Below are 18,057 nucleotides of genomic sequence, written 5' to 3' on the forward strand. Positions count from 1 at the left end.
TGAGCCGATTGGAACCAGGGCACGCGATTGACGACCAAATCGGAAGCTGCTCGAACACCACCCTACTCGGGTAGATATGCATATGTGGACCAATCTCTGCCGAGAATCCATCCTGCAAATCGACAGAGTCAGGTGCAATACCCATTGAAATGAACACGGAAGGAAAACTGAAGAATGATGAAACAAGCAAACAGGGAAAAGGATGACACAACTACCGATTGCAACAAATTATGACCTAATTTGAACTAAACCTGGACGGGTACGAACCAACAAATTTTACCAAAATCAAGGGGAATCGAATGGAGTGAGGATAGAGGAGCACCTTGTACTGTCGGGGGAACCAGAACCAGCAACGATTCATCAAAGAATGAGCACCGGCAGACAAATCTAGAGCTTGCACAGAATTAACCGTAGGAACAACAAAAGATGAGGGGGAATCACCTTATCGGAGGGCAGGCCGTAGGAGGATCGACAGCGACGGGAGGAGTGAGCGGCATTGGGAATGGGAGGGCGTCACCTTGAATGTGGGGATATGCAGGCGATTCATCCACGCCGTGCCATCGATTCATCCATGACCTGGAGGCAGGCCAGGGGAGGATCTCATAGGCGGGCCATAGTAGGATCTCCTGGGGGTGATGGCGACGGGAGGACGGTCTCGCGGAATGGCGTCGGGAGGAGGGAGCATCGTCAGAGGAGGGGAGCGGCGACGGGAGGAGGTGCGGCATCGGGAACGGATCGGCGGCGATGGGAGGCGCCAGTCCCCGGATCGGTGATGGGAGGAGCGACGTCGGGAGGAGCAGCTGGTGGCGTCAGGCAGCGCCAGTCCTCGACGATGAGAGGAGCAGCGTCGGGAAATGGATCGGGAGCTAGGGGGGCGACAGGAGGAACGGGAAAGGGATCGCGAGCTGGGGTGGGGGAGAAGAAACCGCTTTGGGGGCGCGGGGAGACGGGGAAGAAAAAAAAGGAACCGGTTCAGCGCGGGGAAAACCCGAAGCCGAGCGCCGGCACGGCCCAGGGTGGTGGCTAGCTCGGATATGGAATTACTTATTCCATACCGAGGGTACTTAATAGAGCTACTATATATATATATATATATATATATATATATATATATATATATATATATATATATATATATATATATATATATATATATATATATATATATATATATATATATATATATTAGTGGAGTTCATACTTAGCTTGAATTCCAATACAGAAGTATAACTGAAATGAAAAGAAATGAATGAAAAGGAAAAGAGGGAAAAGAAAAAAAAAGGGACCTTTAGTCCCCATTGGTGTGGGACCAAGGGTGGTCTTTTGTCCTGGTTGCCAGACCCAGGACTAAAGGAAGCCCCAGTCCCGGATTGGTGACAAATTAAGGGTTCTATAGTAGTGACGTCATTTATGGCTATTTCTCTGCTCTCACATTGAGCCATGTCATCTAGGTTGTAGGAGCCGTCCGATTGTTTTTAATCAGACCATATATTCGTTGGATGGACCAATCTCGGCTAAAAACTGAGTCACTCTTATCTCCTATATCTTGATTGATTAAAGCTGTGAGTATATTGATTCATTAAATAACTGTGAGGTAATTGACCTAAAGACATGTTATCCTGGCTAGAGCTCTGGACATGTATTTAATTATTTGTGTTTATGAAATTTTCGCAGTTCTATGTTTCTGTGCATAACTAATTGAAAATTTCTATGTCTTTAATAAAACCAATAAATACAATATCTTATGCTATATCTTGTTATAGCTTTGGGATAAAGCCTCCGCTAAATGACTCAGCCTGCGATTTAAAACCTTAATGGCAGATACATGTCCGATTAGTGCCGTGGGAGTTAATTCATTAGAATCCTTTATAATTTGGTACAGATTTTGAATACTTTGATACTAATATTTTAGAAGGGAGGGAATATAAAGCAATTATTCAGGGAAATTCGAAAGAGAGGGGATATAAAGCAAGCATAATAGAGGGAATAATATAAAGCAATCATTTCTAGGGAAAAAAAAGAAAGTAGCAAGTGAGTCACCACACGGACATAGGTCGGCACATGGCGTGGGAACAGCCTAACAGGGAAAGCTGGATTCCGCGGTTTTTATTTAGCTGCTTGCTTTGCTTTCCTGCTAAGCATGCTACTACTCTCTGCTCTCCTTCAGGAGGCCCTTGTTCCACCGTCCTCGTTATAAAGGGGTTCGGCTCAGCTTTTCCTCCTACCGTGTGCATTGCTTTCGCACGCCCCCTTTCCTCTCGCGCGCCTCCGCCTTCTGCTCAATCACCGGAGCAACGAAAACCTTCTTGATCTGTTTCCTCGCGCTGCTCCCCCGGCCGGCCGATCGATGGAGTCCGCGCGCCGAGGCCGCCCAGCCACTGTCGGGGCCAGCGTCGACGACGACAGCAGCCGCTCCCCCGACCCTATGCTGCCACACGGTATGTCACGCGGCTTTTCCTCCCACTGCCGTCATCTACCTCTGCGCTCGCGTTTTTTTTTTTGTGAGAGAGGAGAATCACTCTGCTTTTAGGAAAGCAATAAGAGTTTTGCAAAGTTCAGCTGGGGTTACCAGCGCCAAGCCGAGCAAAGCAACAGGAGGAAATCCTAGAACAGCACGGGTACAAGAAACCAAAATGGCCAGACTACCCTATTACAGTACTATTAGATTTCGTAGAAGGCTCAAATTACAGTGAGTACTATTACAGCTAGCGCTCGGTTTTCTCGGGGAGAACAAGGAATGAAGCGATCTATTTCGTCGAGAATTAATCATGTAAGCGATTGTTTGATTTTCCGTGCCAATTACCCGAGAATCTGGACGACCTACGCTTTATCTCTTGCTTGCCTGCTCTTTTGAAGAGTGAAACCCCAGTTTCCGTCAAGGAAGCAGGTCCTTAGCGTAATCACGACTCACCAGCATAAAGCTCCGATAATACGCTGCTTTCTAGGAAGGTTCTACCAAATTTGCAGTTCTGCACGTGCTAAAAATTAGTGTAGAAGTAATAAAAACAAAAGGAACGATACAAAACCTAACCAAAGTTGGCCGGAAAACCCAGATCTTCCAAACGTGACCCTGGAGCATCCGGAAGTCCTTTGCATGGAGCTACCAGGTCTCAGTTTCCGCCCTGGTGTTGGCGTGCAAGCGGCAGTTCTTCAGAAATTTGGCCTTTCTGTTACCTCTTCTGGTTCTTCTCGCGGGGCTTTCTTCCTTGTTACTTCCTTTGGACGCTGCAAGTTCAGGCTTTGCCCTCCCTCGGTGGGCTTCATTTTCCAGGCGACCATCGGGGGCTCTGCTTTGGATTTCGCTGTTAGTCTAGATGGCCCAGGTTCTAGAGCTCTTGGATCCTTCATATATGATCCGGGTTAGGGTCATCTGTCAAAGACAGAGTATATGTACCAATTCGTAGTATCTGGGCTAGACCATAATATCCGGACCAGTTCAGAGTATTCGGATCAGCAGCACATAAGATTTGGAAAAGTAGTCCGACCTCTAAATTCAATGAAATTTTAATCATAGCTTTGTCCATACATGTTGAGTCTTTGTCCAAAAGATCTCATAAAAAAGGTCTACACTTCATCTCAAATTTCATCGATTTAGAAAAGGCAAAATTTGCTATGAGACACTAAAAGTGATGTAATGTCGCCAGCCGACACCAAAAAAGGTTCAATGTGTTGCTAGACACTTGTTTGTGAAAAAGTTGCTAGAATACATTGTATCTATTAAAATAATGGTTTTTTAGCTGAGAAGGATAGAGGAAGACAACAAAATGTCATTTTTGCCCCCTTGACCTTTCTTCTTCCTCCCTCACCCTTCTCCGACGCGTATTCAGTGACTTTGGTTCCAGTGTTTTCAGGCAACCACGTACTCAAGAATCAAGAGTTAGGCTCTAGGGACCAGGGGCGGAGCATAGTTCAGACAAAAGTGGGACATACCCCTTGTCAAACATAATAATGTTTATAACATAGTTACATGGGTTGGCTCCTTTTGATTTCTTCGTCAAGCTCCGCCTCTGCTAGGGAGGAATGCAGGAGCGCTCTGTTATCGTGCATCGCATCGTGCTGCCTTGCGCCATGCCTTGCCACGCGGGACGCGCTGCTCCGCCCGAAGGAGGTGGAGGTTGCAGGAGGAGAGGAAGGAGAGCTAGAGGGACGTTCGCCGTAGGGACTCCCGGCGCCACACCGCATGTGTTCAACAAGGACGCTATCTGCCAATGGACCGCCATAGGGAGAGGGCTGGCCCAGCACAGAGGATCTGGTCTGGTATGCCATGGCAACGTTAGTAGCAGCGATCACCAGGGAGATCAGAACCATGGCCTCTGACCGGTCACGGTCAGTCGGTCACGGCGCGTGCAACCCTCGTCTGCAGTGCGGCATGGTGCGGGCAGCAGCAGGGCTGCGAGCCTAGCGAGCTGGTAGGACATGGACCCAGCCCGCAGCGCGATGCGGTGGGAAAGAACACGTGCTCAATGATTGGCACTACATCGGCGGCAACACACTCCAGTGGAGGCAATGCGTGCTGCGTGCAAGTATTATTGTATCTACGACCCTGTGTGAAACAACATGTATGGCGTGCAGCAGCGAGGTGACCACGGAGCCTTCGCCCTTGTGCCCGCGCTTCAGCATCCCTAGCTTGGGCTCGTCGTCGTTGTAGTCAAAGGATGACCTAGAGCACGAGGAGGTCACCCAGGAACGAGCGCGTGATGTGCGGCAGGCCACGGAACGCCGCACACGCAGCTGCGCCGCTCCACCATCGTGCCTCGGCATGCGCCCCACAGCTGCGCGGCACCGTCACCGTGCCTGCACTAGCATCGCTGCCACGCCACGCGCCAGACCCACCGCTGTGCCTAGGTGCACCGCACTCTGAACCCGCATCAGCACTGTGCCGCTCGCTTGCCTGCGCTTGCCCTGCTGGCGCGCTGCCCGTCAAACCCACAGCCGCACCTAGATCCATGATAGATAGATGATTTAAATACCCTTAGCACCTAATAATAGACGATACTTGTCCCAGAGGCCACTTGAACTTGTCTCTCTCCTTGACTTGTCAACACGTCTTCATGGTCTTCCTCTTCGCTCCATCTACTCTTGTGCCTTCCATGTGATCGATGTGGATCACCCATGGCCTTACCTACACTTGATCCATCGGTATATATGCCTTCTCGCATACCCAGGGGCGGATCTAGCGGTGTGGCGGGTGGGGCTCAAGCCCCACCTCCATAATAATGGAGCCCCTCCTTTAGCTCTTTCTAATTTTTTTAGACATGATTACATGAAAGAGAGAATGAAGGGGCTCTAGAGGTTGGAGACGACTTCAGCCCCCTCTTCTATTAAATGCTAGATCCGCCACTGTGCATGCCCTTCGCGCCCTTGGTACATCGGCGCCAAGCCTCGCTTGACCTTCACCCCCTTGTCATTGAACACCATGCCGCATCCATATATACCTACATATCATAAGCTAAGAGATGAATGGTGTGTATAACTCCACTTTTTTTATTCACAAACATGCATATTTGCCTGTATTTCATTAAGAGGAAAGAAGTTTGAAGATTACAACAAGAACGCACAGGCTAGCAAGGGTAGTGTGGTTTGGTGTGCAAGCGTCAACACAAACCAAACTCCCTAACCAGCTGCAACAACGCGCAAAATGCTTAGAAATACTACATATCTGACCGAGTAACAACATTGTAGCTGCATCTGCTCTCAGACATACAGCATGCTGTCACGTGCTGGCCTTGCTGCGACGATGTCGACCGGGAAATAGCTCGCGTATGGCCACCTGCTTGGAGGAGGATAGCGGCGCCTTGAATGTTTCCTGAAAAGACTAGAAGACCGACTCGTCCGGGCGATCCTGATGATCAACAAGGCCCATCTTCTTGAGCATCACCTTTGTGGCCTGCGCTTCTTGGTTCGCCGCCCGATGAGCAGTCTTGGCCGCTAACCTGCTGCTGCGATGTGGCACCCAGTCAGCATCCTTAACCTTTGAGAACGGAAGTCATGGAGGCGTAGCGAGGATAGGTTGCTCCAAAGGTAGCTTTATGGACTCAATGAAGGCGTCCAAAACACGGCAGTAATCACCCCCAGATCCAACGTCACTAGAGGCTGTTGCACCGGCACAACGCTACACTACATGAGAACAGGGTAATTGGTAATGGGCAAAGACTTATATTGGTAACGAGCTTAGCCAACGTTACCATTTCTGGATTACTGATGACCGGTCATCGGTAACGGGTACAAGCCCATTACCAATTACATGCAAAGTGTAATGGGCTTTAGACAACATCCATTACTGAAGCCCATTACCAATCACCCCATGCGGTCGCTCCCTCTGGGCCCACTATCAGTATTGGTAACATACCTCATATGATGCCCATTACCATTGACAAATCAAAGGTAACAGACTTCATTTGATGCCCGTTACCTTTGATGTTTTAATGTTAATGGCCGTTATTTGAAGCCTGAAAGTGATCGGGTGCTCTAGCCTAAGAGGGGGAGGGGGTGAATTAGGCACTAATAAAAACTTAGACCTATGGCTCCAACTAGTTTGCACAAAGCTTAAACTAAAACATGCTATCTAGATGTGCAACTAGGTTGTTCTAGTGTGAAACCCCTATCCCAAAAGAGTTTAGCAACCTATAGCCTTTCCTATCAAGAAACTATTCTATGAAAGTAAAGGCACACAAATTGCTAGTATGAAATGCGGAAGCTTAAAGAGAGGGATATGAGATAGCAAACTCTTGACGCGGGTGTTTATCCCGTGGTTCGGTTAGCCACAAAGGCACACCTACATCCACGTTGTTGTAGCACTCACTAAGAGTATTGCTACTCGGTCACCAAGTCTCTTCCGTGAACACAATCACGGTCACCTTAGCCCCGGGTTCCACTAAGGAGCTTCTCCACAAAGGATGGGGGTCTCCACGTCCCCCGCACAAAGTGTCTTCGCCGCTCCACACCAAGTCGGAGGGTCGATGACGTTGCCGGCGAGCTTCACGCTCCAAGGTGCCGGCGCACCAAGCTCTTGTTTTGGTTCACTAGAGAACCACAGCACAAAGGCTTAAGGCCTTGCAATCACACTCACTAAGAGCTAATCTAGCACTCACACTTTACAAAGCTAGTGCTATAAGCTAAGGATATGATCTATGAGCTCTTGTATGGCTCGGAGATGTTCTTGGATGTGTATGAGGTGTCTTGGGACTCCAGCAAGCTTCAAATGGCCGGGGTGAGGCGTATATATAGGCCACCAAGTCTTGTAGCCGTTGCTCCAACGGTTAGCTGAAAATCTGCGTACCACCGGAAGAACCGATGCCTCTTGGCAAGGTAGCGTCGGTTCATCCGGTCACTCATAACACGAAGTAGCCGTTGGACTCCTGTCGGCTGACGCAGAGACCACCGGTTGAACCGATGCTTTGCACCGATGCCTCACCGGTTCAACCGGTGCTGAAGGAATCTTCTCCTGGACGCTGACGTCATTACACCGGTGGTATGCACCGATGCACCGTCGGTTGAACCGGTGCTGAAGAAACTTCTTCTGGGCACTTGACATCGTCTCTGGTACAAAGGACGGCCATTGCACCGATGCCCTATTTTGGACCGTCGGTTCAACCGGTGCCTATAGGCTGACTTGGCTTCGATTCCCTTCTGCACCAAAGTATCAAGGCGGAACCCCCGTAGGGGCAGTCCATCGGGCCTTGCTACGCCTATCTTCTCTTTCTCTTTGTCATCACTTGAACCTAAAAGCCTGAGAATGATCATCTTAACAATCATATTAGTCCAAGTGTTGTGTTGTCATTTGATCACCAAAATCACTCGAAATGGCATCAATGGTGCCATGTTCGTTACAAAGCCCATTATCATTGGCAAACCAAAGGTAACGGACTTCATTTGACGCCCGTTACCTTTGATGTGTTAATGGTAACGGCCGTCATTTGAGGCCCGTTATCAATGACACATCAAAGGTAACGGGCACCAATTGATGGCCAACTCATTACCTTAAAGTTTTCGTGTAACGTTACCAATGCCACGTTACCTAAAAGCACCTTTCACGTAGTGCTATCGACCCCCAACTCGTTGCAGTCCAAGGGGCCCACTGAGCACCAGGAGGGAGGTCGATGGTCAGCCGGCGCCATCTCTGCACTATCCTGTTGGGACTGCGAGACGTGATGCCCGTGAGACATGGCTCCATGAGCGCCAGGGGGAGCACCATCTGGAGGGCCAACAGCCAGAACGTCGCAGCAAGGAGCTCCCCCCCTTTAGACCGTTAGAAGTAAGCATGGAAGCAGATGAGATTCGCATGGATACTGATTCAGATATGTTGGATATTCATTTTACAGTTTTCTTTCTATTTCCATCCCCTAGGATGGAAGCGGAATAGATTTGCATGGATACAGATTTGGATATCTCGAATTTCTATTTTCTTGTTTCCTTCCTATTTTCATCCCCAATTGGAAGGCAAAGAGTTGCCAAAATCTAATTCAAACACCATCGGATCCTAGTCTCTCCGGGAATCCAGCTGCTGGATAATGCATGCAGATTGAAAATCTTGTCTCATGGCGTTTGACACCACAGTGACCGAGGACGACGCCACGCCGCCTGCAGCAGCGCTAGCTTTTCAACAACACCTGGCAAGGGATCAGCCTGGTAAGTAGGCGCACACGTACCACAAGCGTGCCTTACTGAGCAGCGTATGGACCCCACCATGATGGAGACGGAGGGGACCCATCCAGGTCCCATGGACAATATACTCAAACTCCGCTATCAAACACTATAACTTTATCTGTGGGGTCCATTCGCTGGCCAGTAATGCCCGCTTGTCCATGGGTCCTGCAGGTGGGACTATAACTTTATCGCCTCCGGTTAGCCACAAAAATAATCATGCACAAATGAAACATGCTATGCAGCATCTAGATCAAGGTTCTTCTTGACTTGGTCTCTAACTCTAAGCATCCATCGCAGCGAAGTGTGTATCTGCGTTTAAACTTGCACCATCATGTACCTCTAACCTCTCTGGTTCGTTTTACTGGGGAGCACAAGGACAGCGGGGAAAAAGGGAGCTAAAGATCTTTTCATTTCTATTTGGTTCAGATGTGATCAATTCTTGTGAAACTTTTGCTGATGTAGTGATTACGTTGAATGACACTGTCTTCTTCATTTGGTGATGTCGTAATGTTCGCGCTGACCATCAGGAATTTCACGTTTCTTGTGCAGGGGATTCGCTGTTGGTGATCAGGGACGCACTGCTGTCACAGCTCCAGAAGGACCGCCTTCGCCAGGAGATCATCTTGGCTGAGCTTGGCAAGATAGAGTGCGCCTTGGCCTTGGGCTCTGCTGATGCTGAGCGTGCTAAGCCGGCGGCGCCCTTCGCCTTCAATAAGCAGGTATCACATGGCAGAGGCTCAGTTGATCCTGAGCGTGACGTCGATGTCGATGAGGTCCATGATCCGAAGAAAAAAGATGAAGCGCATGGGCGTGTAGAAAGGGAATCTGAGAAGCCTGCTACGGCAGATCTCGTAGATGAATGCTTGAGAACTTCTGGTGGTAATGGTAAGGCGGCAGGTCAGGAGAATGCAGCACCTGATGAGTCCAGTGAGGTGAGCAACTTACCATGATGTTTTCCTTTTTCATCTATTATTACAATCTACATTTGAGTTATTTAGAGTATGTATTTACGGCTTTGTAGAGTTTTTATATGGAGATTTCAGTAGCGTGTCTTGTGTTTCACAATTTCAAGTGCTAATGACATAATCAAACTGTGTTGAGAAAGGCGTGGTAGCAATTATGCTCCTTTATTTCACCATTGACTAAGTTGTTGCCAGTGGTGCTGAATCTCTAATCAAACTGCATCTCAAACAGACCATGCTGCCCAAGAAGACGTTCCCTTGTTCTGTGAAATGGACCTGTTCCATTTGCCAGGTAAAAGCAACCAGTCAGGGCAACTTACGGGAGCATTTTGCAGGGCAGAAGCACTGGTCAAAAGTAGCATCCCTGGTATCAAAAAACAATGCAAAATCTCAGAAGGCGAAAGAAACTGCTGAGAAATCAGGAAATGCACTTTCAATGTGGGCGTGCAGGTTCTGCCAGTCCAACTGCACTTGCCAATCAGACCTGGAGAACCACAGGAAAGGCAAAAGGCACCAAAGGAATATCCGAGCCCTGATGGAAGAATGCAAAAACATGGAAAGCAATTACGCATCCCCAAAAGTGAAATCAGATCTGAACAATGTGCCACAGGATGAAGAGGGCCGAGTTCCAACCTGGATATGCAGCCTTTGCCAAGCTAGGTGCACTCGTCAGTCAGAGTTGGAGAACCACCTTAGAGGCAAGAGACACCGTCTGAATTTTCTGCTTCTACAGGAAGAAGAAGCCAAACTGTATCTGTCATTGAGTTTCTGCGAGGTCTGCAATTTGCAGTGCAACAGCGAAAAGATGCTCGCTCACCACCGCACTGGGAAGAAGCATTTGGCAAAGCTCAATGGCTGCTGACTGCAGGATACTAGCACCATATTTAGACTTCATCAGTTGTGATTCATTCGCCAAGTACAACTTATTTTACATACTATCTATTAACTAGATTGTGCGTTCATACAATTTGTAGTAATGCTAGCGTACAGTAGTTTCATCATTTATTCAATTTCAGCGTGAATTGTAACAGCCCAATAATTTGTGAACATGTCATGGAGCATACATGTGCATCGTATTTACAATCCATGTAAATTTTCAGCATGGTTTGAATGTTTTTAGAATTTAATTTTAAATTAAAAACCTTATTTTTGATATGTGCTTTTCAAGAACTTTGGATTTCACCATGGCACGTATGCTATTAAATTACATGATAAAATAATAATTTTCAAATCATGAATTTAGATGATTTTTGTTGGATTCTTAGAAATCATTTTGGGGCTAAACAGTTTAGCTGAAAATTCAAATATAATATTCTGTAAGAATTTTAATTTCAAAACTTGTTAGATCAAAGCAAAATGAATCTTGCTTGATTTATAGCATCTACTTGAATAATTACATTATTTTTGGAGATATCTAAGTTTCTCATTTTAGATTAACAAGAAAAGAGAACAACGCACCTCAGGACCAGACATCTGCTTTCGACTGAACATCCGCGATATCAACTGTTTTTCCTAAGCACCTCCACCAAGGTGCACCGGACCTCCTGTCCCTGACCAGACCTCCATTGATGACCAGAAATCCGATACTATGAGTTAGAACAGCGTCCCTCCCCTTCACCATGACTACTACTCTCCTGTTCTCTCCTTCACTCATTCGCTCCCTCCATCTCTCTCACTATCTCTCTCCCTCCTCCTGCTCCGCCACCTCTAGCTCCACCACACACCGGCTTTCGCCTCCTCCATGTTTGAGATGGCCCCAAAAACCTTCCTCAACTATTGACAACCAAAATTGTCCATTTTGTGATGTTGTCAAAATATGAAACGGGCCTCACCATTGTGTTCCTCTTATCGAGATAGTCGAAAAACATATATGGAACGTCCAGTTCGGAGTCCGAATGACAGAGTTATACCTTCAGGAAGATGCTTCAATGCTGGTAGTACCGACAGATGTTGGAACTACTGACAGAACTGGTGCTGGTAGTACCGACAGACATTTGAACTACCGACAGAACTGGTGCTGGTAGTACCAACGGACATAAAAAAGACCCTGTTTTGGATCTGGCCTTATGCATTCCGATCCGAACTGCTCCAAACTCGTGGGAAATTTGGAAAATACTCCTTGAAAAGGCTTCCAACTTCGATAAGACCACCCCCTCTATATATTAGAAGATCATGGCCGATTGAGTACATCCAACAAACCAATCGATCTTTTTACAACTACAACTCCTTTATGTCCTCTTCCAACCCCATGTTGCTGTTCATCACTTGATCCGACGACCAAGGATGGCGCCCTAGGCTCGCTGGTCGGACTAGGGCAATCCGGCAGTGTCCATGCACCGACAGGGTCCATCACTGGCGAGAGCTTCGACTGTTTCTTTGCTAGTTTGCCCGACAACTAGCCGTTCTTCATCATGCAAGTACTGAGAGGCAGTGGAGGCCTGCTCCTTGGTGTGATGAGTGATTGCTAACACGTGGAGTGGACTAACTATGTGTAGTCGCGACTCTGTGGAGATTGCGCCAGTTCTTGGTCTATGGTGTGCAGGTACACGGATGGCGTGGTGGTAGCGAGATGGTTTGGACAAGAGCGAGGCGCGTGCCGATGAACCATGCGGCGGCGTTGCGGTGGCAGGGAGCTCGACGACCATGCGGAGGCGGGAGACTTTGTGGTGGCATTGGAGGCCCGACTGGATGACCGTGCGGTGGAGAAGGGCGGCCCAGATGCTTGGGCCACTGCTGGGCCGCGTTGCGATCCACTCCTGGCGCCAAGGTGGAACGGCGTGGAGTTTGTTGGTAGCTCGGGAAAAACCAACGGCTGGGATGCGTCGACGTCGGCCAAGTCGGAGGGAGATGGCTATGGCGTCTGGATGATGAAGGTGCTAGGGTTCCGGCGGGAGGTCGGACACGTGGCGGCATCGGGCTTGGCGGGTGTGCCGGAAACATCGCGCGGGAAGGTTTGGTGGTTCCTCCAAAACCGCCCCCGAACTCGGTTTCGGCAATTTTCCTAAAACTGCCCCCCGTGAGGATTCCAGAAGGGCGCATGGCGACATCGGGGCGATTGTGTTGATTCGAAGCAAACTTCTCCAAGTTGTCGCAGCCGTCGGATGGTCTTCAATGTATCGTTTCCGTTTTTGCCCCTAAGGGCCTTGTAGTTTATTTCTAGCACTTAGGGGTAATCTAGTCTTTAGAGGAAGACTTGAAGGGAAAGGAATGGGAGTGGGTGGCATTGCCTCCAGCACAACAAAAAGGCCAGCGCCCCTCCTCTCTCAGTGCATTCTCTGGCTGGCGACACAACAAAAGACAGAGGCAACAGCCAGGGCGCTCTCTCTTCTCTCCCTCTCAAGTTCTTCCCTCTATTCTGTAGAAGATGTTGTAGGCCATGGATTTTTGAAGAATTTGTAAGGAGATTTTGTGGGAAAGGAGGCCTTTCCCTCCTTGTGCCCTCAGGGCTTTGAAATCGAATTCAGGTTCGTGTTCCTTTGGAGATTCTTGTGTGAAACGCCCGATTTCTTGAGTTCTTCGCTTTGGGGTTTCTTCTACTTGTTGCTGTGGTACTTGATGCTCTTTTGTGCGACCTGAATCATTCTAACCAAGTGCTAAAATCAATTTAGGTCGTGAGTCTTCAAGAACACAGTTTTTAGAAAACCCAGAAAACCCCATTCTTGCTCGGTTTTTCATCGATTCCTCTCAAACCATGGAGTGAATCATCGATTCCTTTGGTAAGTAGGTTCACAAGGTCTTTGTGATCGTGCCTGCAAATTTTGGTGAGCTTTCAACCTGATTTGGGCCTTCGATCGTCGAGATTTCCAAAGGTCACGGGCTGGAAAATGCTCTAGACTCTGTTTCTGCACAGCACCGGTTGAACCGACGTTTGGTTCAAGGTCGTCGGATCAACCGGTGCCTACAAGGTTCAGTTGCTAGGGTTTTTGGCATTTTTGTTGAATGCACCGGTGCTTCAGTCTTCATTAGCGTCGGATCAACCGGTGTTGCTTGTGTGTGTGCTGTTTTGGCTCGTTTAACCGGCGTATTGACTTTCCTTAGCGTCGGTTTAACCGGTGTTCGCTTCGTCTTTTTGCAGAGTCTCTGGACAACTACGCCGGTGTTTGTCATTGATTTGTCGGATCATCCGGTGCAGGGCATCGGTTGAACCGACGCAGTTCGAAACATTGCGTCGGATCAACCGGTGCTTGCTGTCTGCTGCTGCCGGCTCTGTATCACCGGATAGACCGACGTATTCAAGCTGTATACGTTGGTTCAACCGGTGTTAGTATACCGTGCTGGTCTTGTGCTGCTTCTTCGCGTTTTGCTTCCGTGCTTGATCACGCTTGTTCCTAGGGTTGCTTTGTGTTAGGGTAGCTCTTCCGTAGCTGCTCTGCACTTCACCTAGGACTCTAGGGTTGGGTGCTCACTTGGGATCTTAAGCCGAATTTTCGATCGCGATAATTTTTCATCGGCTCCCATTCACCCCCCTCAGGTCGCATTTCTCGGTCCTACAATTGGTATCAGAGCCGGGTTGGTTTCTCTATAGCCTTCTCCGGTTCGAAACCGTTGTGCGACCATGGGTTCACCGGGCAAACCCCCGATTTTCGATGGAACCGATTATGACTACTGGAAGGTGCGCATGCGTATCTCTTGAGTCTAGGTTCCGAAGTCTGGGAGATTTGCGTGGACCCTGAATACGTGAACTTTGCGGTCCGCACGACCAAACTTCAGGTCAGGAGACATGAGGTCAATAGCAAGGCGTACAACGCTCTTATCGCCTGTCTCGCTCGTCCCGAGTTCGATCGTGTCAGCGATCTTCTCACAGCCCGGGAGATTTGGGCACGGTTGGCCAATTTCCATGAGGGAACCAACCATGTCAAGTCTAGGCTGTATGAGACTCACCGGCGGGAATATGAGAACTTCACTCAGTTGTCGGGTGAGAGCATCGACACCATGTTCAGTCGTTTCCAATCGATTGTGAACAAGGTGCGTGCGAACCAGCCACAGGGCACCCAGACCTACTCCGATCATGAGAAGGCTATGAAGCTTCTCTATGCTCTTGATCGCAAGGTTTGGGAGGTGAAGGTCCAGACTATCATAGAGTCTGCTGGCTATGAGACCCTCACCGTGGATGAGCTGTTCAGCAAGCTCAAGACTTCGAAGGTGGAGAAGCTCTCTCGAGCTAAGATGGAAGGCAATCATGCTGATGCCTCCGCCTCCAAGTCGATGGCCCTGGTAGGCAACTCTGGAGCTAACTCTGACCCTTCTCTTGGAGGTTTTTTCTTGTATTCTCTTGTGTCTATGATAGATGAGCAGCTGGAGGTGCTGGGAAACGAGGAGCTTGCACTGATCATACACAAGTTCCAGCGAGCCTTCAACAACAGACAAGCACGAGCGAAGACCTGCTTCAACTGTGGCAAGACCGGCCACTTCGCCGCCGAGTGTCCCAAGAAGAAGAGTTCTAGGGAAGAGGGTGACCGCTCCAGGCACGAAAAGTAACGCGAGCACTGCCACAAGCACAAGAGTGGGCACTCACACAAGAAGAGTGGCGGACGCTCCAAGCGGCACCACGAGCGGAAGAAGAACGTCGACAAGTACAAGAGCAAGCAGGCGTTCATCGCCCAGAGCGAGGATCATTCCTCCACCAGCCAGAGTTCCACGTCTTCATCCTCATCTAGCTCCAGTGACTCCGACTCACACCACCGCGGCGAGAAGAAGCGGAGCACCAAGAAGAAGGCCACGGAGGGCTTCACTGGTCTTTGCCTCCATGCTGGGAAGGCAGCCGGTTTCTGCACCATGGCCATCGACTCCGACACCGACAGGACTCCTTCCACCACGGCAGAGCCTGTACTTTAGCTAGAGCCAAGCTCTGAGGTACGTCCTGAGCACCCCACTCCTGAGGAGTTGGAGGATCTTTACACTGCTCTAGATAATCAAGACTTGATCATTAAGGATGCTAAGAGGCAGTTTAGAGCTTCGAGACAGGAGTTGAAGGAAGTTAAGCTAGCTCTAGAGATTGCTCAGTCTACTCCTATTGTGGAGGATTGTGAGGAGGAAGATGAGTGCAGTCAGTGCATCGGTTTGATGTCTGACCTTTTCGAGCTCAGGAGCAAGTATGATGAGAACTTGCTCAAGCTCGAGGAGGGCAAGAAGGCCTTGGACGAGCTCAAGTCCCGGCCTACCCTCTTGGGTGCTTGTAAGGAGTGCCCATCACTTAGAGAAGAGCTTAAGGAGAAGAATGCTGCTTTGAGGAAGTTGGAGAAATCCGCAGTCGCTAGCTCTTGCTCTGCTAATTGTACTGTGTGCCCAAGCTTGATCTCTGAGCTTGAGGAGGCACGGAAGGACAAGACTCGAATGGAGGAGGAGAACTCCCACCTTCAGGAGATTCTCAGTTGGGTGTCCGCCCGCGAGCCTCAGTTGGGCATGATGGTTCAGCAATTTAAGCATCCTGACGGTGTTGGGGTTGGTTTTGCTTTTACTCCTGCTGACTTTGTCCAACCCTATGGTAAGATTGGTGAGATGCTTGAGCCGAGTGTGAGTGCACCTTCTTCTTCCACAGCTCCACCAGTTCCTAAGCCAGCACCAGTTAAGGATGGAATTCTCTCTGAGCCACCCAGAGCTCCACCTAAGAATCCAGTGTGGGTTCCCAAGCCTAACCACCTCAAGAACCGACTGGATACACTCCCTCCTAGTGGTAAGCCTATTCCTAAGCCCAAGGTGAGGACTCAACCCCCCAGAGTGCCTCAGAGAGCCCCAACTCCTACACCACAGCCTACACACAAGCGAGAGCTTTACCAGTGTGAGTGGTGTGGAAGGGATGGTCACTTGGCAGAGTTCTGCTTTCGGAGGTTGAGGTTTGAGCGCAGGCAGCCTGAGAGACGTGCTCCGGAGGTGTTCCACCAGCCTATGGGAGGACACGCTCCAGCTCAACGTGGGCAGAGGCGGGATGCCAGGCCACGTCATGTAGGTGGAGGAGGGGGAGGCGGTGGTGTATACCGCGCTCCTGGTGGTGGTTTCACAGGCCTCATTCCACACCGTGCTTTCGGTGGTGGTCAGCGTGGCCGAGGCTTTGGTGGCAGAGGCACACCACGTTTTCCTCAGCGTGGTGGTCGCCAGCCACAGTTTTTGTTTGAGGAGACTTACCCTGCTTTCGAGCAGATGGCACGACACTGGTTTGCTTCTTTCTGTGCTAACCCCAGTGTCGGGCCATTTGCCCGCTCTTTTTCCTCTTACTGAGTAGGACACTCGAGGCCTGGAGAACATATGGCTCATGGACTCCGGTTGTTCGCGCCACATGACCGGGAGTCACAGATGGTTCTCCAGCCTCACCCCGACTAAGGACAAGGAGTACATCGTCTTCGGGGATAACAGCAGAGGAAAGGTACGTGGAGTTGGCGCTATTCGGATTTCTGACGACTTCACCCTGAGAGAGGTTGCTCTTGTTGATAAACTTGGTTTTAATCTGCTTTCTATTTCGCAACTTCTTGATGATGGGTATGAGGTGAGTTTCAAGAGAGGTTGCTCGCGTGTTCTTGATTCCAGAGGGAATTTTGTTTGCAGCATTGTTCCTCTTGGTCGTGTGTTTCGCATTGACTTTTCTGGATCTTCGCCTAGCACCTCTCACTGTCTGGTGACTGGTCAATCCTCTGAGCTCTAGAAGTGGCATAGGAGACTTGGTCACTTGAGTTTTGATCTACTAGTTAGGCTCAGCTCACTTGATCTGATCCGAGGATTGCCCAAGCTCAAGTTGGAAAAGGACCTTGTCTGTCACCCATGTCATCACGGGAAGATGGTTTCCCTTCCGCACCCACCTGTGAATCAGGTGATGACATCGCACCCAGGCGAGCTTCTTCATATGGACACCGTCGGTCCTGCTCGTGTGCGCTCTGTTGGTGGGAAGTGGTACATTCTTGTGATCGTGGACGACTTCTCTTGATACTCTTGGGTTTTCTTCTTGGAGACTAAGGATGAGGCCTTTCAGTACTTTCGAGACCTTGCCTTGAGGTTACAGAACAAGCTTCCACATGCCATGAGGGCTATTCGCAGTGACAATGGGTCTGAATTTAAGAATGCTCATTTTGATGACTTCTGTCGTGGCCTCGGTCTTGATCACCAGTACTCCTCTCCTTATATTCCTCCACAGAATGGCGTGGTTGATCGCAAAAATCGGACCCTAGTGGAGATGGCCAGGACGATGCTCGATGAGCATAGGACTCCTAGGCGGTTTTGGGCCGAGGCGATCAACACCGCATGCCATGTTGCCAACCGCATCTTCTTTCGTTCATTTATGAAGAAGACTTCATATGAGTTGCGGTTTGGTCGACAGCCCAGAGTGTCCCACCTGCGTGCTTTTGGTTGCAGATGCATTGTTCTGAAGGAGGGAAATCTTGTTAAGTTCGAGTCTAGGAGCTCTGATGGCATTCTTCTTGGCTATGCTCTTCAATCTAGAGGCTATCATGTTCTTATTCTT

General features: G+C 49.3%; 1 protein-coding gene across 2 annotated transcripts; it reads left to right on the plus strand.

The window, feature by feature from the left end:
* Positions 1-2,159: 2,159 nt before the first annotated feature.
* Positions 2,160-10,730, plus strand: LOC120685643 (UBP1-associated proteins 1C-like). Of its 2 annotated transcripts, none has more exons than XM_039967696.1 (3): positions 2,160-2,438; positions 9,196-9,578; positions 9,841-10,730. In XM_039967696.1, the coding sequence occupies exons 1-3, from the start codon at positions 2,348-2,350 to the stop codon at positions 10,468-10,470; spliced, it is 1,104 nt and encodes a 367-aa protein (XP_039823630.1). In that variant the 5' UTR covers positions 2,160-2,347; the 3' UTR covers positions 10,471-10,730. The 2 variants fall into 2 exon arrangements, with proteins under 2 accessions (XP_039823630.1, XP_039823631.1); XM_039967697.1 differs by lacking the exon at positions 2,160-2,438 and adding an exon at positions 8,325-8,628.
* Positions 10,731-18,057: the final 7,327 nt, after the last annotated feature.

This window comes from Panicum virgatum, chromosome 8N (assembly GCF_016808335.1).
Source record: "Panicum virgatum strain AP13 chromosome 8N, P.virgatum_v5, whole genome shotgun sequence".
NCBI lineage: Eukaryota > Viridiplantae > Streptophyta > Magnoliopsida > Poales > Poaceae > Panicum > Panicum virgatum.

What these genes read in the sequence shown, in the direction of transcription:
- LOC120685643 (XM_039967696.1), top strand. Translation starts at nt 2,348, where the DNA reads ATGGAGTCCGCGCGCCGAGGCCGCCCAGCCACTGTCGGGGCCAGCGTC. An exon ending in CGACCCTATGCTGCCACACG is followed by an intron (nt 2,439 to 9,195) that starts GTATGTCACGCG and finishes TTTCTTGTGCAG; the next exon opens with GGGATTCGCTGTTGGTGATC. An exon ending in CACCTGATGAGTCCAGTGAG is followed by an intron (nt 9,579 to 9,840) that starts GTGAGCAACTTA and finishes CATCTCAAACAG; the next exon opens with ACCATGCTGCCCAAGAAGAC.